Here is a 21,622-nt window from a genome sequence, read left to right as displayed (position 1 = left end):
TCCTGTAAGGCATTGCTGAATTTAGGTCTCTACCAGGTCAACTTGAAAGGAAGTCAAATATTCACATTTTGTCAACTCCAGGAAAAAACTAAAATTGATACTAGACAAATAAGCAACAAATTCTAAACCCTCAAGTTAGCATTAGTCATGACAGTGGCTTTCCTTGGCATCTCTTTTCTGGAAATATTAAAACTTAAAAATTACTGAAGTCAATTTTCCCCATGTTGTGGTAGAAACAGGAAGCCCATATTCAAAACTTAACCTTCAAGTTTTGTGTTTTGAAAGTCAGTTGATCCTAAGTCTTTGTCTCCTCATTGTGTGTGTGTGTGTGTGTGTGTGTGTGTGTGTGTGTGTGTGTGTGTATGTGTGTAGCAGTACTCACTCTGGGGGTTGTTCATGGAACTCCCAAGAGCACCTGCCATATGATCTGTGTAAGAATCTTTAGCAATCTGTGACCGTCTGCAGTTCTGAAATAGCCCAGCACGGATGCTGTGCTGGAACCTCCTCATGCCTTGTCCTGTCTCTGTGGTACACCCATACCTCAGGCAGAGTTCGGAGCACCCTAGGCCCAGCTGTACTGTTATTCTACCCCTGTGCTTTCTCTTAGGGAATATGTGCTCCAGGATGTTCTAAGTTGGGTCTTAATTCCAACTAAATATTTAATGACATGAGAACATTGGAAATCTACAGACACCTAGATACTTTGATTCGGGATCTTTGGGAAGTAGGGCTGAGACATTAATGGTATTTACATTTTTACTTTTTGAAGTAGCCTCTGGCTTAGATTGTTCATTCTGTATCTCTAGCATTAGACACTGTTTCAAATATATTTTGAATGTTCAGCTAATATTTATAGCATGAAAGGTATTATTCCTGCAACTGTAAAGTTTCAGTCAGTCTGTCTGCCTGTCTTACAGTGCGCAGGATCAAACCCAGGGTCTTGCATATGCCACTGAGCTAACCACCCTCTAAGCTTGGTATATCTCTAAAGTTTACAGAAGCCCACTGAGTGACCAAGGAAAATGGCTATATTAAGAATGTCTTTGGCAGGGCACTGAAGGTTCATACCTATAATCCTAGCTACTCAGGAGGCTGAGGTCTCAGAATCTCAGTTTGAAGCCAGCGCAAGCAGGAAAGTCCATGAGACTCTTATCTCCAAATAATCACCAGAAAACCAGAAGTGGAGCTGTGGCTCGATGTGGTAGGATGCTAGACTTGAGCTGGAAAGCTCGAGAAAAGCGTTCCTGAATTCAAGCTTCACAACCAACAAAAGAGAGAGGAAAAAGAATAGCATTGGTTTCTGAAATAACCTTTGAAGAGCATTCCAGGTGACATTCTACTTGATGTTTGTAACAAAGTAAACATCATCTCTCCCCTCTGTTGGCTTAGGTTCTATTTCTTAATCTCAGAAACAGATTTGTACCATTTCTACTCACTGCCAAGTCCCTATAGTCCTGTACTTGTATAAATGCACTGGTTTAATTGTTTGTCTCTCTACTCCGGGTAAGCCACCCGGATGTTTCACAAAGGCAAGATAAAGCAGGTTTGATATTTCAGCCGCTGTTTTCTCTTTTGGAACTTGAAAACATGGACATATGGCTTGTAGCCCGATGTTTGAAGAAGGTAACAGCGACTAAAGACTGAAAAGAGAAAATCAGGGCTAATGGAAACTGTTAGGCATCAGATAAGCATAAACTTTAAAAGATCTCTAAATAAATTATCTCTAACACATCATCTGCATGCTGATAGATGAATGAGTCTGTATAGAAAAATTATTTTCATTTGTTAATCTATTGAACATACTTTCCTCTGGTTTGTCCAGACAGATCAAAAGGGGGTATTTTTCCAAGGATCAAGAATCAAAAGAATATGGTTAAATATGAATAGATAAGGCACATGATTTTATGAACCCTAAAGCACAGATAAACTGGCTGAAGAGCTTACATCGCAAGCCAGAAATCGTTGAAATGCTTCTGCTTTTTCCTTGGTGCAAGGGAGAATAGGAGGTGTGAGTTTTTAGTTCTCCTCAAGAGGAGAGTTAAAAATGAGAAGCAAGGGAACAGTAGAAGTTGAGAAGATGAGAGAAAGACAGATTATTCAAGGACTAGAGATGGTCTTTTTTAAAATTCAGAAGTAGCAGAGAAGCTCAAATTTGTCTGTAAAAGCTTCTGAGTTAAAGATAATATGACAAATAAGTATATCCAGCTATCAGTTTCCTGGAGAGTAGGGGAGAAGGGGAGTGTATACAATTGAAGTCTGTAGATAACAATAGTTCCTAAACTCAGTTTCTATATTCATTTGAGCTTCATGCTTTCAACATCAAAGGTTCATAATAAAAGGAAAAAAATCCTTTAAGTTCAATTTTTATTTATTTTTCTAAGGAGTATAATATTGAATATGACAAATTTGTACAAAATTATGTAAAAGTATATGGATGTTCTTGCTAGAAGTTGCGTAATTACCACCCAACTCATGGTATGACCACTGTAATTTAACTAAGTTTAAACTATAACTCTTTGAAAGTATATAGTATGAACTTGAGGAAGAACATATAGTTCATCCAGTTCATAACACGTAACTCAACATTTATAATGAAGTAATCACCCCTGAGTCAACCATACTGAACATTAGCTGAGAGATTTATGGAGAATAACAATGTAACGGAAATTTAGTACTTTGCTTCTTCCAAGAGAACTTGACTATAGATGATAACACATTTGCCATAGAAAAATCCAACACTAATGGGGAGAAAGGCTGATTTCACAGTTTAAGTTTTGTGATTAAATATGAGCAAAATCACTGGATGCCTGTGGCTCATGCCTGTCATCTTTGCTACTCAGGAGGCTGAGGTCTGAGGATCACAGTTTGAAGCCGGTGGGGGCAGAAAAAGTCTGTGAGACTCTTATCTCCAGTAAACTACCCAGAAAAAGCCAGAAGATGTTCTGTGCCTCAAATGGTAGAGTACTAGCTTTGAGCACAAAGAGATTCTGGGACATTGCCCAGGCCCTGAGTTCAAGCCCTAGGACTGGCAGGAAAAATAAAAGAGCAAAATTACTGAGTCACACTAATCACTTTAAACTGCTAATAAAAATATGTATGTGATCCTTGCTTGTTCGGAGGCTGAGACTGAGCGGCTTGCAGTTTTGAGATGAGCCTAGGGGCTGAAAGTTTGTGAGGTCTTATTTCAATCAATAAAAAGCTGGAGTGTGTGAGTGCATGCCTGTCATTCCAGACATGCAGAAAGGGTAAACAGGAGGACTGCAGTCCAGTCCAGGCCAGCCAGGGCATAAATGTGAGGCTGTACTTTAAAATAATAACTAAAAGGGGCTGGGAAGGTGACTCCGTGGTAGAGTGCTTGCCTTGCATGCATGAGGCCCTGGGTTCGATTCCCCAGAACCACATAAGCAGAAAAATCTGGAAGTGGTGCTGTGACTCAAGTGGTAGAGCATTAGCCTTGAGCTGAAGAGCTGAGGGACAGCACCCAAGCCCAGAGTCAGACCCACAACTGACAAAATAATAATAATAACAACAACAACAACAACTAAGGCCAAAAAGATTGACAAAGGCTCAAGTGGTAGGGAACCTCTCTAGCAAGTGTGAGGCCTTGAGTTCAGACCCCAGTTCTACAAAACAAACAAGACCCCACAAAATTTTCCAAGAATTGTCCTTGAAGCTATATAATGCCCAAAATAACACGTACTTCTCTTTTTAAAAAAATTCAACATTCTACAACTGGATGTAATAAATATTTTGACACTAATTACCAACAATAAGGTTTGAAATTAATTAATAGTAATGTGTAGCCTCTAAATGGTTAGATGGTGTAACTCTAAGGCAGTCATTCATCCAATTTTGAGGCTCTCATGCCAATCTTCTTTATTTCCAGTTTTGCTCCAGGAGCTTAACCATTTATCTCTGGCTTGCCAATTATTTATAGGTAAATACATGACATAAGAAACTGAAGAATAAATGAAGTGATTTTTATTTCCCTTAGTTCAGGATACCTTCTTTTAAAAGTTAGTCATGCATTACTGTTTCTTTCTCATGCCACTGCATTGTGTACTTTTCCTTTTATGAAAATGATTTAGAATTCAGGAAATAATATCTGAATGTATTAAGGCATGAACATTATTTGGAAACTGAGGGCTTGCAAACTTTCTCTGTCTGCTTATTTGATACATTGGTGAGAATTTTTAAAAAGCTCTTGACTGACACCAGCACTGAATTAGGTCAGTCTTATGCTATCAGCCCTCTGCAGCTACCTCTCAGTAAATTAAACAAACAGTAGTATTGGGGACATCAAATCACAGTGGATTTGCTTCTCTAATTTCTATTATTAGAAGAGAATCAGCTTCATTGGGTTTCCTGAACCATGCAATATGCACTAAAGTTTTAGCAGTATTAAAATTGTTGCCATAAACTGGATAAGGAAAAAAAAAATCAAAGAAAGAAGAATGTAACTGGGTGCCTCTAATCTGAACTAGCTGTGAGGCAGTGATTCAGAGACAGTTGTTTGGGTATGAAAGTTCATGAGAATATATCTTAATGGCTGAGCACAGTGATGCCACACACCTATCACGCCAGCTACAGTGGAAAGCACAATGGTCAGCTACAGTATACACTCCTGCCATCCATCCCCAGCAACATAGAGAAGCACAGTTAGAAGATTGCAGCCTAAGCTGGCCAAGGCATAAAGAATAACTGGAAAATAGCAAATGTAAACAACGATTGATGGTGTGGCTCAAGTGGTAGAGTGGCAAGCCTTGAGTTCAAGCCCTGAGTTCAGCAGTATTGCTGCAAGGGAGGGAGGAAGGGAGAAGGAGAGGAAAGGAGGGAGGAAGGAAGGAAGGAAAGAAAGAAGGGAGGGAGGGAGGAAGGAAAAGAGAGAGAAAGGAAAAAAAGCAAGAAAGAAACTATTGGGGAAAGAGCATAAACTATTTGTAGTCAAACAAACGTGATAAAATTAGGGCTCAAATCCTAGAACAGGAGCTTTGGAGATTTCACTTACATACCCTTGATCTTTATTAATGCATTCTGTAAAATGCCTGTAATTATATCAATATTGCATAGATGTGTTAGGATTAGATGGTAGAACTTCTAATACCTGGTCAACCTTTAATGAGTGATAGCTACTATTATTTCTTGAGTTGCCTACAAAGATCTGCACAAAGCTAGGATACTTCCCGGAGTTCCTTTGCCCTCCTCCCTATGAGGTTCTGAGACAGCCATCAGCAATCTGGAGAGCTTCATACACAGTATCCAAATACTGTCACATTTAAGTATCTGCATAATCAGTACACTCATTAACAGTTTACAAAGTAACTGCCAAGTTCTAAACTTCTCCAGGATCCTGTTCACCCTTAAACTGTATGCACCATCTTGCTCACTGGATGTTCCCGCAACTAAGCCTTGGGTTTTTTTCTTAAGATGTTAGCCACTGTTTAAGACCTATATGGTTTGTAATTCTCTAGATTTCCCCTCTAACTCTGTCTGCAAGCAGGTATTACTGAAAACCCATTTCCATGAGGACACAAGCAACATTTGGAGAAACAAGAACACATTCAGTTACTGCTATTTTTGTTGTTGTTCTCCAAGTGTTGATGGCACCTCTACTCTCCTAGATGAGGTTGGAGATGTGCAAAACCCCCTCTCTGCCTCAGAGTGATTCCTCCCATCCAGGTCTAGGCCTCTCACGCAAACATAAATCAACAGGAAAAATCCATTTGGCCATGGAAAGACACAGATTGCTATTAGTATCTAGGTGAGAAAACATGTATTTTCCACAGCTTGGAATGGGGTGTGTGCTTCCTGTGTCTTCTGCCCCATTGGGGTTAAGGAGACAGTGCCCTGGTCCAAGAGCATGCATCCATGCAGGAACTGCAGGTGCTGAGATGTCTTTACTTGCAAAGGATGATGTTATGTCCCATGAAATTACACTGAGCACTCATAGCCCTTTACCTTACATCAAGAAGGCTCTGAGGGGCTGGGAAGGTGGCTCAGTGGTAGAGTGCTTGCCTTGCAAGCATGAGGCCCTGGGTTCGATTCCTCAGCACCACATAAGAAAAAAGAAAAAAGCCGGAAGTGGTGCTGTGGCTCAAGTGGTAGAGTGCTAGCCTTGAGCTGAAGAGCTGAGGGACAGTGCCCAAGCCCAGAGTTCAGGCCCCACAACCGGAGGCAAAAAAAAAAAAAAGAAGGCTCTGACCTCTCATTCCTTGATGATGACCCATTGTAGAATTTCAGCGTCTTCTTCTAGGCTCTCCTCATTCATCTTTCTTACTTGGGGCAACAATAATCTGGAGCATACCTACTGAGAGCCAGGATTTGGACCTGTGTTTCAAATACTCTTAACCTCATTCAAGCTTGATCAATTTCTTGGCAGGAGAGCACTCTACTTCTCATTTTTACAGAAAAAGAAGCAAATTCTGAATTCATTTCAGGAGGAGAGAACCATGGCCTACACCTGGCTTTGTTCTTTGCAAGCCCACATGGAGGGAACTCAGTGCTCAAACACTAGTCTTAAAGGAGAGAGGTAAAAGCCTTGCCCCTGACTGGTTTTCTTCCTTTCTTTCATACTTGACTTCCCACAGTCCCCTGGGACTCGAGTCCCAAGAGTTCTTGGCACTCTCGTCATGTGATGGTGTCACTTCCCTTCAGTTCTGATCCTCCTCCAGTTACTCATTCAGTCATTCAGTCGTTTCCAGCATGTACTTGCTGAGTGTCTACTGCGTGTCAAGTGACTTAGTTATCTAACCCTTGGTCTCTCAGTTTTCACATTTGCAACACTAGAATAGTAATAGCTAAGAGGAAGGTTTGTTATAAGACCAACAAGACTTGATTTTTCTGAAAACACTGCACCACAGTTCTGGGTGCATAGTAGGTACTCAGAAAATTTCCATATCTCCATTGTTTCACATTGTTTTTTGTTTTTTTTTAAAAAAAAACCACATTTGTTTAAAATTGTATTTTATTTTGTTGTAAAGGTGTTGTACAGAGGGTTACAGTTACATAGGTAAGGTAATGAGTACACTTCTTGTCAAACATGGTTGCCCACTCCATTTTTCTCCCACCATCCCTCCCCCCCATAATTTTTTTAATTTACTTATTTTTTTGTATTATCTTTAAGTAGTTGTACAAAGGGGTTTCAGTGTAACCAGTCAGTTTGTGAGTGCAAAACAGCTTGGTCAGTGTCACCCTGTCACCATTCTCTCCCAACTAACACCACCCCCCTCCTCAGTTTACCTAATTCCATTTTCACATATGTACATTGAATCTTATAACCACATTTTTTGGGGGGTCCGGACTTGGGACCTGAACTCTGGGCCTGGGCGCTGTCCCTCAGCTCTTCAGCTCAAGGCTAGCTCTCTACCACTTGAGCCACAGTGTCACTTCCGGCTTTTTCTTTTTGCTTATGTGATGCTGAGAAATCGAATCCAGGGTCTCATGCATGCAAGGCAAGTGCTCTACCACTGAGCCACCTTCCCAGCCCCATAACTGCATTTTCTAACCCTACCTTTCCCCATCTAGCTACTCCCCTCCCAACAACACATGCTCCAGCTTCCTAATATCATTTGTTAAACGCTAAGTTACTTGTTTAAAGGAGTTACACTATTGGAACCTTCTCCTGAATATACTATGCTTTAGTTAATGTGCTTCACAATCTTTTTTTAACCTTTGAAAATTAGCACTCTGTTCATGAGCGTTCACTGTGACTTAGCTTAATTTTCATAAATTCAAGTGGCAAATATTTCCATTTGGGGATATATGGAGTTAGGAAATTTAAGGTATTTCATTATTTTTAAAGTTAAAATATCCTAACATTCCCACCTTAACAGCTATAAAATAATTGCTATTTCCAGATTTATTTGAACCTCCAAATTGAAGTTGAATTGCAGAAATATTTTCTCTGGGATTTAGAGAAGAAGGGACCTAAAAAAATCACACTGAGATTATAAAGCCCACAAAGATGAACAGACTCTTCCTGGAAATTTATGAACCTTGAAAACATCAGAGATCCCCTAGTAGCTTGGTATAAAAATACAATCATTCATAAATTCCTCACCTCCCACCCCTTCAAGTGTCATAAATCTAGTATTTCACACTGCAGTACTTAGCACTTCCATCACAGATTATGGGGCCAAGTTCCCCAGATGACCAGGACACTTCCCCTCATACCCTGAGATACCTATGTGAGACGCGGCCTTCTTGAAGTCAGGCCGCCCACTCCAAGGCCCTCTTCTAGCTCCCCGGGGTCTTCATGCCGGTCATCTTTGTGAACCATAGTCCATCTTTGATAGAGCTGGTTCTAGAACCCGAGTTTCCCACTGTTACCATTTTTTTATTTATTTATTTTGAAAATACTGTACAGAAGGTTTGCAATTACATGAGCAAGGTAATTAGTACATTTCTTTTTTTTAATTTAATTTTATTTTATTTGTGAACATACTGTACAGAGGGGTTACAATTACATGGGCAGGATAATGCGTACATTTCTTACCAAGCATTGCAGCCTCCTCCTTTGGTTTACCCTTCACATCCCTTCCCAGCCTCCCCCCTCCCCCCCAATCCCAATCCTTCTCCTTACCCCCCTTCCCCCCCCCCCCCCGCACCGACGTTGTAAAGCTCATTTTGGACATGACAACTTGTACTTCTGTTATCATTTTTGTTCTACACTATACCCCAGGGAAGGCTGGAGATAAGAGCACATTCTGAATACTATTCAGAATTACTTCTCCCTCCTTATGCTGTGAAAACCTAAACTGAAAAATTGGTCATTTTCTTTGATGCAATCAGGTTGAATTCTTACTCCTTTCAAAGAAATCGGACACAGATCTGTCTTTATTTTTGGCAACATCTGCCTCTAATTATTAAAAACCAATGGTTTTAGTAGAAAGGATCTTTTTTTGGGGGGGGCCCGGTCGTGGGGCCTGAATTCTGGGCCTGGGCGCTGTCCCTCAGCTCTTCAGCTCAAGACTAGTGCTCTACCACTTGAGCCACAGTGCCACTTCCGGCTTTTTTCTTTTTGCTTATGTGGTGCTGAGGAATCGAACCCAGGGCCTCGAGCATGCGAGGCAAGCGCTCTACCACTGAGCCACCTTCCCAGCCCCAATAGAAAGGATCTTAAGTTTCATTCAGCCCTCTATTGGGAGGAGGGGCGGTTAGGTACTATGTAAGGAGAGATAAAGATGATTAAGACTGCACTGCTACCAAGAACTGTACAGATTAGTGAGTGAGAAGCTGTGGACCAGTTTTTCCCTAAACTTCTCAAAGGCCAGTGTAAAAGTCAGGGCAGCTCATAGCACTTATGAGATTTCATGCAGTCTTATAGGAGAAGAACTTTCCACTGTTCCAGTTCTGGTAATCTCATAGAGAGGATCAAGAAGACCAAGCTGACTGTCCCTCCCAGAACCTAAGACCTAAACTATTAGAAAGTGAGCCAGGGTGCCCACTCAGGTCCCCGCCCTGTGCTCTCATCCTAGATTTTTAAAAACTCAGATCCCTGGTTCTTCAATCCCAGAATTCCTAGCACAGACCAAACAGCCTGAGGTTGGGCTTGCATGCCAGGGGTGGAGCCACAGAAGAAATGATGTTTCCTGTGCACGGTGTGCCAACTCACCCTGGACCATTGTGACCAGAAGAAGTGGTTTCTCCACAGAACATTCTCCATACAACCAAAGGTCTAGGAAAAGAAACGAGACTTAAATCCAAAAGGACAGCGAAGATGATAGTGTACTATAATGTTCTGTCCACCTGGGTGTGATGAAGGGAAATGAAATGAAATTAATGGGCCTTTGAGTCAAACTTGGAACACCCTTTTCTGGTCTGTAATGCTCAGCCACGGAGACTGAAGCAGGGATGTAAAGTGCAGCCTTTCTCCCTGGACGTGGCTGCCTCCCTCCCCAAAGCCTCACACCAGACAGAGACCTTCCAACCGGAGCAACACCGGAAGCCTTAATTGCTGCTCAGCCCCCTGTCTGGCTCCCCGCTCTGCTGAGCTGTCTAGTCATTCTTCTCTGACTGGAAATTCAAAGGCCCTTGCAGAACATCTGCACTCGTGCTTTGAATTCATTTGCATCCAGTCTGAGGAACCTTTTAGTTCAAGTTCTAAGTTGGGTACCTTGGTGGTTTCAATCCCCTGATCAGCAGGGCAGCTGGAATCCACAGGCATCCTTCATCCCCCTAGTGAATCGATGCAGAAAACTGACAGCATTGTGAATCTCTTTGTCGGGGCTAAGAAGTAGAAGTAACCAGAGCTTGTCAGTAAGACAGTTACACAGTGTGAGGAGCTTGGTTTCAAGGAGACTAGTCATGTTTGCCTTGTTTGGTTTGTTGGGGGACTTGGTAGTTTAACTTGGTTCCTGTAGGAAAGACATATTATAATTTGGCTGGGATACATCCTGAAGATAAGGAGGCAGACATTCAACATTTAGCTTCAGTTTAACACCCTGTAGCAAAGCCAACGGCACTGGGTGATATTGGTGCAGTGGGAGACCCACCACCCCTCCGTTCTGTTTGATGGAGGGGGAAAGACTTTAATCCTTGTTTTGCTATTTACTCGTCTTCTGGGTTAGTCTCTTAAAAGGTTGAGGAACAACCAACTGTAGTCACAAATGAAAATGCCTAGCAGAGGACCGACCAGAAGCAGAAACTTACTACTGGTACTTCCTTCTGGTCCCTCTGCCTCCACATGCATGCACCATTGTCCTTTCTTGCTAATTGTACCTCTTTACACCCCCGAGTTAAACAAATGCATTCTCATTATCACAAGCAGCAGATTTGGCCTGCTGCATCAGCCCTGTCCACCAGCCCAGTAATGCACAGGCCAGCATCAGTATTTATCTCAAGGTGACACTTGTAATAGATGACGGCTGCACTTCTTAATCCATTTATGTAATCCTTCCTGCTTGGCTTGCAGTTATTTTCCAGAGCTTTAGCAGCAATAAAATGGTTCCTTTCCCAAGACAGAGTTCATTCAATTTAAATCTGGATTGATTGTAGCTAAACTTATGACGTGCCTTGACAAAGGAAGAAAAAAACAGCAATAAATTATGCACAGTGATTATTTAGCATTTACTCAGTCTGTTCAGCGTCCTGGGCTCAGCATATAACAGATAGGGACAAACCCCTGCCCTTGAGAATCAAAACACAACCACAGTTGGGAAGTGGCGCCTGGAACTGCTGCTATTGAGTGGATGCTCTGCTGCAGGGGTCACCTGGCCCCCTGGTCGTTCTCTTTCTTACTCTCAATGGTATTTTCTTATTATCAGAGCTTAATGGACTCAGACCACACTTGTGCCTTTCCCTTCCATTTTTTTCTCCGTGCATTTTACTGACAGGATTTTTGGCCTTTGACCGGTGTCAACAGAGTCCACGCCTTCCTGCTCCTGAAGAAGCTTTGGTTTAAGACTAAGGCACTTACTGGGGCCAGAGTAAATGTGATCATAATTACCTGGTATCTGTGGTAGTCCTCCTGGAGTGGCCGAGATTGGTATGGCGAGAATTACTTGGTGGCAAAACCTGTGCCGGCCACGGGCTTTCTTGTAACTGCAGTCTAGTGAGAACATAGTCCTGTGAGTGGGCACCAGTCGGTGGCTTTCCAGGCCAAATAGATTGATGGTTGGGTAGATTTGATAACGTTATTTTAAAACATAATTTATATAACAACAATACAAATTTCACTCAAGCATATTCGTGTTAGCTCTGCCGTTTGAGTAGAACATCCTTAACTCATAATAGTCTCATTAACCACATTCCTTGATAATCTTTTATGTAAGACATAGCCAAAAGAGAAAAGAACTAACTATAGATTAACAATTAAAAGGAAAGAAAACGAAGGTGGAGGGACCCAAGAGTCAAGATGAGTGAAAGTAACCAGCATTAATTGAGTTCCACACACACTTGTTTCAACACTTCAAATATTTATGTTATACATGAGGACACAGAGGGTCAGAGCTGTTAAATAACTTTGCAGCTGAAAGTAGACAGACAGAGCCATGATGAGAAAGATATAGCTTTCAGCAGAGTTCAAGCACCTAGCCACCGTGAAGCACGGCTACCTAGGACCTGACACACTAATGTGCACCGTGCTCACAGCACTGCCATTTCCGGTAAGACTTTGGTGGCCTTTGGAGTTAAATGAAACTAACACTTTTGCCTTCTTCATATTTACCATTGTCACTGAGTGCTGGTGGCTCATGCCTGTAGTAATCCTAGCTACTCAGGAGGCTGAGATCTGAGGATTGCAGTTCGAAGCCAGCCTAGACATTAAAAGTCCCTGTGAGACTCTGATCTCCAATTAACTACTCAAAACCTATAAGTGAAACTGTGGCTAAAAGTGGTAGAGCCCTAGGCCTGAGCAAAAGAGCTCAGGACAACGCCCAAGCCCTGAGTTCAAAAAACCAAATCCCATTGTCAAGTATGTTCATTAGAGCGATTGTCTCTAATTTAGCTCTGATATAATCCAAGTTGTACTTCAGTAATGGCTTAGATTCAGAATTAATTTAAAACCAAGCAGCAATTTGTGTGATATTTTAAGATAAAAGACAATTATTTTACATTACCAAATGTTTCCATTTCCTGTCTAAAGTCATTTTCCCCCCATGGAAAAATAAAAATAGGTACCAGGAAATTTAAGCAAAGACACTAATTTTAACCAAAGATTGTTATTGTTATTTTTGAAGGGCAGGTAGGATTTAAAGAGAAATTAGGTTTCCCACCTTTGGGGCCCCGTCACAAGATGCCAGATTATAACTCTTGGGCTGAGTTTGTCCCAACAAACTCTTCCCACTGCATCCCAGAGGTCACATGCTGGGCATCTCTGCTCACACTTGCATCTGCTTACACAGCTATGTGTGCATTTGTCCACAGTGGACCTGGACAGACTCAACGATGACGTCAAGCGTTACAGCTGCACCCCCAGGAATTACTCCGTCAACCTCAGAGAGGAGCTGAAGCTGTCCAGCGTGGTCTTCTTCCCACGCTGCCTGCTCGTGCAGCGCTGCGGAGGAAACTGTGGCTGTGGAACGGGCGCCAATAACTGGAAATCCTGCACATGCAATTCAGGGAAGACGGTGAAGAAGTATCATGAGGTACGTCGCCCGGGGATCCTGTGTCCCAGGGCTGCAGTCAGCCCTCCTGAGCGGGCAGCTCGACTGTCTATGTCAAAGTCTGTAGAAGAGGTCATCCATATCACGAGGACATCCAACCAGGGGGGGGTGACTGGGAGACTAGAACTCTCCCCAAGCTCAATGTCCTGGGGAAAGGGTAATTCCATCCTGAAGAAAGAGCTCCTTGTTTTCATCCTCACAGTATACCACATGAGACAAGAGTTTTATTACAATATAGAACCTCATGAACGATACAATAGTTTTTTAGTTTAGTTGACCTCTTTATAGAAAGTGTGTGTGTGTGTGTGTGTGTGTGTGTGTGTGTGTGTGTGTGTGTGTGTGTGTGTGTGTGTGTGTGTGTGTTTAATTGGAGATAAGAGTCTCAGGGACTTTCCTGCCTGGGCTGGCTTTGAACTGAGCCACAATCCTCACATCTCAGCCTTCTGAGTAGCTAGGATTATAAGTATGAGCCACCAGTACCCAGCAATAGGATTTATGAGTGCAAGTTTATATTACTTTAAGATGTTATTAAGGGCCAAATTTTAATTCACTGAAATCATTTTTTAAAAGTAAACATAGTAAAGATATCAGAATCAAAACTGTCAGAGACCTTTAAATATTCTCTAAAATGTGTAGGTAGATTTTTGTTTGTTTTCATTTGGGTTTTTGGAATTTACTTTTCCTAAATAATGCTACCTGAATAATTAGCTCCGGTGTTATCAAAAAATGAATAAAATACATATAAAAGTTGAGGGACAAAACTTAAGAACAGCCTTGAAGAATAAAGAAAGCAGACTTTGTGTGAGTGTTTACTAGGTGCTACACTGTACGGTAAGTACCATTAGCTCACTTAGCAGTGCTCTTAGCTTACTCTTCTGCTTCTCTCTGTAGATGAGTCGATTAGTTCCTGGAACAATCAACAAGGTGACAGCAAGACATTGTCAGTACATTACAGAGCCAGGGCCTGAAGTTGCTGCTGCTCCTTCCAGAATCTGTGTTCTAATCCCTAGACATCCTATGCTCTTTCTGTTGACATATATACCAACTTACTGAGCATCTAAGACAGTACAGGATTTAGAGGAGTTGGCGCTGCTCCTGACATTGCCATTCCTTGCTGATTGTAGGAAGTAGCAACTCATTTTTTTGTTAGCAACTCATGTTAGAGACTCAGTTTTCAAATATACCAAACGAGGCTAAGGTATTATACCAGGTAACCCCTTCCAGGGATGCCCTGAATATCATCACACAGAATAATCCCAATGAAGTGTGCCTTGTAAGGAATGTCATATATAGAAATATCTTTTAAAATGTATGTTATAACTTGAAGCAGACATTATTATTAGGAACTATTGTTCAAGTTGCTTTTCCATCAAGACCAAGTAGAACAAAGGAGAAGTCAGATCGTTCTAAATTAAGTCCTCCACTTCTGTAAAACTGACCTTTGGGAAAGGCTTTTGGATTATGGCAAAAACCTAAAAAGAGACAAAAATGTCTCTTTTATTCCTGAAAACAATACATTAGTAAGAGGTAACTTGGGGGCTATACAAAAATGGTCCATCAGAACTGATGTTTTCAATCTGGAAAATGCAGAAGGTCATGACACAAATTCCAGGCCCACCTTAGATGGGGGCATAGTCTTCAAACCTCCCTGAAATGTTATTTTCTTTTCATAAGAATTGCTTACACTGGCCCACTGTTTTCAAAGGAAGAAAGCTGTTTCCATATCTAGAGAATGCTATCATCTGTGTTCATTGTGTTTTATTTTTGCATGAACTGATGAACTCTAGATTGGAAGAACCTCAGTTTTGTCATGTTGAACGGGTACTCCAAGGATAAACGCAGAATGAAATAATCAGGAAGTGACAAGATCTCAACCCAGTAATAACTGGGGAACGACCTCCAAGCTCGAGCCTTTGATGTATTTGTGGAGTGTTTTATTTTTATCTTGACTCTGTGCTCAGACAGAAGTTTCAGCATGTTTTTAAATTCCTTATAGTAGAAAGAGAAAAGTTCATCCTATGCCCCAAAAGATGCTTGCCTCCCAGTTTCCCAGTTACCTCTGATGAAGGTTGAAGGACCCAACCACCTTCCTTCTCTAAGCTCCTTTCTTGTCTCTGTACACAATAGGTTTCTGTTCATAATTAGTATCTAGAGGAAAAAAATCTTTTGTTTCTTTGTTCAGTCATGAGTGGTATAAAATGTTGCCATCCTCTGGAAAGTGCACCCTAAAGCATCTCTTTAAAACATGTGCTCATAATGTTTTTACTCTTAGGCCTATGCGAAGCTTTATACAAAATCATTCTGCCGAATGCCAGACACAAGACAGAGCAGCATGGATCACTTAGTCAGTCATTGCACACCTGCCACAAGCACTCCAGCCAGAGTTCCCTAGACTCCTGAAACTCCCTTGAAATGTGTCAACTTATCACTGTCCGCTGACACCAACCCCCTCCATGGATACAGCAGAAGGGTTAGCCCATCTCTAGCATCGGGGGTGTTGCTTGAGCTTAATCTCACAAGGAAAAAAATTCTAGTGCTTTATTCTCTTCTTCCTATTTCTGTCTCCTTACCTCTGAAAGATGAAAAAGCAGCTTTCCAGCCCCCGGGTTGCAGTTGATGATATGTGAAATGAGTTTCTAGGAGAGATGACACCCTTAAGGGAATAACAAGAACTTGTCGCATAACAAGCCTGCGTGCTTCGCCACACATATTTCTCTGTGAGGGGAGGGAACTAAAAGCTGGCAAATCAGAGCACTCCTAATGAAGCTAACACCCTGCTCTTCCACAGGTCAGGCATCTTCTGCCAGCGACTGACACAATAATGCAGTAGCACTATGCATTATTATTTCTTGCTCTCAAAAGGTTGTAAGTTCCCTCTTAACCTATTTTCAACCATTGTTCTATCGAAGTAAAATATCTGAGGCCCCCATAACAAAAGTCAGACGACTAAGAGAAAAGTCTGAGTTTGTTTATACACTTTCTGTGGCACAAGACCTTTCCTTGGGAAATGAAGTTCATCCTGAGTGTTTTCTCTGTAGTGGCTTTGATGATGGTAGATAGAAATATGAGCAGGCAGAGTGTGAGCTCCAGCTAAGTCAGGAGAAATACCACAAGGCCCTTGTGTGTTCAGCCGGCTCTCCTGTCCCAGGATCCTCCAAGACACTAGGGCACAGGCAGGGCACCATCATAGGAAGTCTAGTTTATCCTGCTTCAGGGGAAAGTGAGAAAATCCTACAACCTTGGAGGAGAAGGGTGATTGATAGATGGCAAGAGAAATCTATGGAGCAGCTTCTACCGTTCTGAAAGATTCTTTGGTTTATGGTTGTTTTTTTAGACAGGCTTCAGAAAATGTATTGTGTAGACTATTCATGGGTACTATTAGTTTGGGTCTCGTCTTCCCTTGGCAATGCATAGTGGACAGGGAAATGGATATCCCCTAGAAGTATGGTAACCTTTTAACATAATATCTATTTTTCCTTTAGTCCCCAGGCTACAGACATAGTCTTAGTTAACAGTTAACCCATTAGGAGGCAGCAGAGAGAGAATGATAGGAGTGAATCTTCCCTGGCCTTCCTTCCAGGAATTTTGTCACAACGTTTTAGCCACCTGCATCATCCAGTGGAACTTCTTGCAGTAACAGAATGAATGCTGCCTACCTGCACTGTCTCGATTGGCATTTGTTAGCAACCTGTGACTATGGATTGAGGGAAATATACATGATGCAAGGAAAAACTGAACCTTTTCATTTTATTTAATTTCAACCAATGGGGATGGACATTCCCACGCAAGACTAGTAGCTACTTTATTGAGTGTTGTATCTTAAGACTCCCATTGGCTCACAGAGCTCAGCCTCTGTTTAGACTGCCACCTGCAGGCTGGGTTGTTACCCAGGGAGATAACAGGTTATCCCTTCTCCAAATGCGTTTACTTGCAGTAACCATCGCTTAAAAATCTTGACTCTGTTTAGGGATTTCTCTTTTTTTGCACATGAGAGAAATCAGAATAGAAGCAAAACTAAGAATCATGTTTCTTTTTTTTATGTGTATGTAATGAATGCCGCCTGTTTTAGAGTTTGGACAGCATCTTAAATAAACACGTAGTGATTCAGGTTTATACAGTGCGTTTTCCCTGAAATGCCTGCTTGTGTTCCTATGTCAGCCATTAATTTGGAAACTGTTACAAGGCCTTAACAACCTTTTTTATATTCCCAATAAACAAGAGCCCAACTCAGCAGATAGCTTTTCTGCTTGGTATTGTTTTATTAGTATAACAGCTTATGTCAATGATTCATTCAGTGGTTTATTGGCAACAAGGCAAGTAACTGTAGTTAAATATCTTTGGTGATATGGTAATTTGCAAAACTGAGCATCTCTGGTTTTGTACAGTGGTGTGTATAAAAGACACCAGTGGCCCAGTCACTCCCTGTAATAGAGGTCAACTTTGCCTAGCTTTACATGACTTTTCCAGGGTGGGGAGTGAATTCCATTTTCACCCATAGGTGCTAAGAATTGGCTGACTGCCCCTCAGTGCTTTTATCTTTCCATGTGTATTTGCAGCTGTGAATCATAGCTTGGCAAATAAGCAAGGATTTTTTGATGGTACATATTAGCAAGTTTCCTTCAGCTGTTATAATTAATTCAATGGTTCCTTCCCTTTAAAGCTGACCAGATAACCCATAAACCACTAGTTTGCTTCCTCTGATGAAAAGCTTTTCATTTTTCTTTTAACTTTCCATGCTCCCTCAAACCAGCCCTGCTTTCTTCCTCTTTTCAATGCTGTGTACCTGAACCTAAGACTATTACATGGTCTGAAAGCTTTGAACATCAGTGCTGTGATCAACCAGCAAAGCAGTCCAATTTCCACTTCGTCCAAATAGTGCTTTCCTGTCTTGTCTGGGAAAAGTGTCTGCGAATTCATTTTTCTCTTCTTATCAGCAAAACACATATATACTGTGCTCACGTTGCTTAATATAAAACATAGGGAAAATCCCTGAACAATCAAGCCGGTTACAAAAACCTGCTCAGGCTTTTGCTTTCACCCCCAAAGCACTCGCTTTTGTTTGCCGTCAAATGTGAAAGCAAATCCACTGAGTGCTGATTTTACAGATGCCAGTCATGAAAATGGCTAGGCCTTGATGATGGACTTATTTAAACAAAGCAGATTTATCACATGCTCAGCTTCTTAGAAATCATTCTCCTTTCTTGCATCCTCCATCACCTAAATCTGGTTACATGCAGGTTGCTTTGGACAATAGTGGCTAATTTATTTTTGGAAAATTTCTTAGCAAAGCTTTAGGTAGGGAATCCACTCCCTATCTTTTCTAAAACACTCATAGCAAATGTGGTAGAGTAGGGATGTTATATCTGCCATGAGCAAGGTTATTTGAAATCCCTAATTGCAATACATTGTTTATTTAGTGAGTTGGTTACTTAGGTCTTCATTGAAAAATACCCGTTATTGTTTTCTATAGGTGGGCAGCAGGAGAGAATAGAGGAGCCAGAAGAATCAAATGTCACACTGCTCTCAGTACTTTAAATTTAAGAAATGATGTTGGTAAACTAAGTAAAAAATTAAGGATATATTTACTGACCAAAGAAATGGTGTGTTGACACAGAGTTATTATGAGCAAAGATTTTAATGAAGCTTGATCTCTTTCGAATTGCCAAAGGTATTATATGCCTTCACAGGCAAACAAGAACAGGAATATATTGTCATTTATTTATGGCCACTAAAGACCTCTCAGGGCAAAATTCTTTACCATGATCCAGTTTGCTGAGTTCATACTGATAAAATTGCCTTGTCTAAGGCGATAATGTGCTTTCTAAACCCATGCTTTGATCAGAAGAGGAATAATATATGTAGAACAGCACTTAGTGAAAATCAAGCGGAGATACCAGAGTTTATCAAAGGGTTAAGAAACAGTTATCAGGGAAGGGATGACTAGATGTCATCTAACTGAATTACATTCCAAGAGTTTTCTAACAGGAATTCTACTTCTTGTCTTAGGTTTTGAGGTTTGAGCCTGGCCTTTTCAAGAGGAGGGGCAGAGCTAAGAACATGGCTCTGGTGGACATCCAGTTGGATCACCATGAACGATGTGATTGCATCTGCAGCTCAAGACCGCCTCGATAAAAGAAACAACATCCTTACGTTAAGCATGGAAGAAACTTTAGTTTGAAGAGGATGTGGTAAAGGGACCCCTTTTCCCCCAACAGCCAAACTTGCTAGCTGTCTGCAATGCAATGAAATACAAGTGGTTGCCAAGGCAACCTAGCTTTGTTAGTGCCATGGCAAGTAGAAAGGTGTATTAATGTCTGTATCCAAGAATATAGCGTTGCATTTAATGATAGTATATGAGGATATATAAGTATATGCAATACCACTATATATCCATGCCTGCGTGTAAATAGATCAAATGGTTTATTTAGTATGTATGACCATATAGTCGAATTATTTACATCCTTGATAATTTGCCAAAATAAGGGATGTGTTAAATACACCAAACTAATCTTAAGGAAATTCAGAAGGTAAATTTTCAAACTGCATTTTTGTTCTTGATCTCTTAAAGAGAGTATCTTGCACATAAGGAATCAAAAGATGAGCTTTTCTTATATATATATATATATATATGCCTTAATTATAAGAAAGGAAAAGCATGGTTTCTGGGAAAAGGTAAATATACAACCATTTTTCCCATAAGATACACTACATACCTACCAGCATGGACCACAATTGCCTGTCTCTAAAATGGTGCCACAATAACATGATAAGAGTTTTAAAGTCATTTAAGTTTTCTTTCTATGCATCCTAATTCATTTAATAGTCATCTCTAAAAGAAACCTCAGAAGGTTCATTATTATGATCCATCAAGAGATGATATATAAGTTGGAACAGAATTGTGGATGTTAGTTTTTGCTTTCCAAAATTTTCTCCACAAAAGCAAATCCTTTCAAGAATGTCCTGGGGATTATGGATATATCTTTTAAACTGATATTGATTGCAAGTTTTGGACAGTAAAAATAAAACAAAAAATAAAGCATTAAAATATCAACATAACTGGAAATTAGACGAGATATTTGGTAGAATCCATATTTAATAATGGGTTTAAACTCTTCTAAACTGTGCTGGTAATTTCATGCATTTTTGCCTTTGTGTTCCTGTCTCCTCTGTACGTACACATGGACTTACAATAGCATTTTTTGTTGGCAAGCCACAATGGATTATTTATAGCCTGAAAGCTTCTGTGCAGTAATAGAACCACCAAATTTTATTGATGTAAAATCCCTAATCACAGACTCACTCACCATTCAGAATTCCTGTTTCTAAAGCAGGTGAAATCAGATCAGGGGGGCTCTTTTTCAAATCTGTGGTGCTTTCAGCTCTCCAAGGTAGAAGCCCAAGCAAGACCCTGGTCTCCTGCTAGTAAACTGCTTTGCATTAATTATTGATATTTAGAGGAAATTTTCCTCTCTGGCTCCTTCATGTCTATTGTAAAGAGACTGATTCCTGAAGTAGGAAGTGCTTCATCATTCTGTGTAGTAAGAAGCGTAAGGGGAAACACTGAAACCAACAGAGCCAGGAGCTTACTGAGAACTACATTTTTGCCTTCTTTGTGAGTCCAGGATTCTACTGACCACAACACGCTTGTTTGCCTGATATATACACCTGGGCTGGTTAAATCTTTGATGTCCAGGTGAACGGCCCCCAAACCACTTAAATGGCTAGGTTTGATGTTCTCACCTCCAAAACTAACTATACTTGAGTAGCTTATTTCTTCTCAGCTCTTAGGGATGAGAGACTTGTGTTTATTGATATAGACCTTATAAAGCTTCTCTAAAAGTGTCTGGTGATTTTACTCAGGGCATGAGTGTTCAAATTAAATACTCCATTGTTTTAATTCTCTAGAATCACAGAGCACACTCAGAAATAGCCCAGGCAGACACTAGTAATCAGGAACCACTCTTCCCCTTCCTGGCCACTTGTAAGTTTCCTGTGAAAATATCAGTTTCCTGAACATCCTCGTCACTCACTGGTTTGTACAGCTCACATCACAGCTCTAACTATGACAAACTAGTGTTCTACTCAACTTTCAATAAGCCTTCCAGACTGCAATAACCAGAATGGTTCTCAGTTGAAGCCCTCTCTTTACTTTGTATTTATTAGCCGAAATATAAACAGACATCATCCACTCACTTTTGTGTTCCTTTTCTGAGTGTTTTATTAAAACTTCTCCCTTGGTTATCAGTTATCTATCATACTTCTAACACGTAGCCAATAAATCTGTTTTCGTTGCCATCAAAGGCATAAAAAAAGCCATTGTACAAATTTCATTTCAAAACAAACCCTATTAAATCCACATTAGTGCACAGCTCAGTCACATGGAATAATGCCTTTATGCAATATCTCCTTACAGGGAAGAACACTTTCAGAAGTGAAGTTTTTATGGTTTTTTTTTTTTTTTTTGTCGTATCAGTAACATGCAGCCTTTTCCTCTCATGGCTTTTTCTATAGCAAATGTA

At 40.8% G+C, this 21,622-nt stretch overlaps 1 protein-coding gene across 2 annotated transcripts in view; it reads left to right on the top strand.

The window, feature by feature from the left end:
- Window positions 1–21,169, top strand: part of Pdgfd (platelet derived growth factor D) — a 168,019-nt gene extending 146,850 nt beyond the window's left edge. For both annotated transcript variants that reach the window (XM_042674946.1, XM_042674945.1), the window contains exons 6-7: window positions 12,865–13,085; window positions 19,110–21,169. In XM_042674946.1, the coding sequence (XP_042530880.1) occupies window positions 12,865–13,085; window positions 19,110–19,235 (347 nt within the window). In that variant the 3' untranslated portion in view covers window positions 19,236–21,169. The remainder of the gene's footprint in view (window positions 1–12,864; window positions 13,086–19,109) is intronic.
- Window positions 21,170–21,622: the final 453 nt, after the last annotated feature.

Source organism: Dipodomys spectabilis, unplaced genomic scaffold, assembly GCF_019054845.1.
Source record: "Dipodomys spectabilis isolate Male_0828 unplaced genomic scaffold, ASM1905484v1 ptg000023l, whole genome shotgun sequence".
NCBI lineage: Eukaryota > Metazoa > Chordata > Mammalia > Rodentia > Heteromyidae > Dipodomys > Dipodomys spectabilis.
The sequence above is the reverse complement of the archived record's forward strand: the minus strand, read 5'-3'. Positions and strand labels throughout refer to the sequence as shown.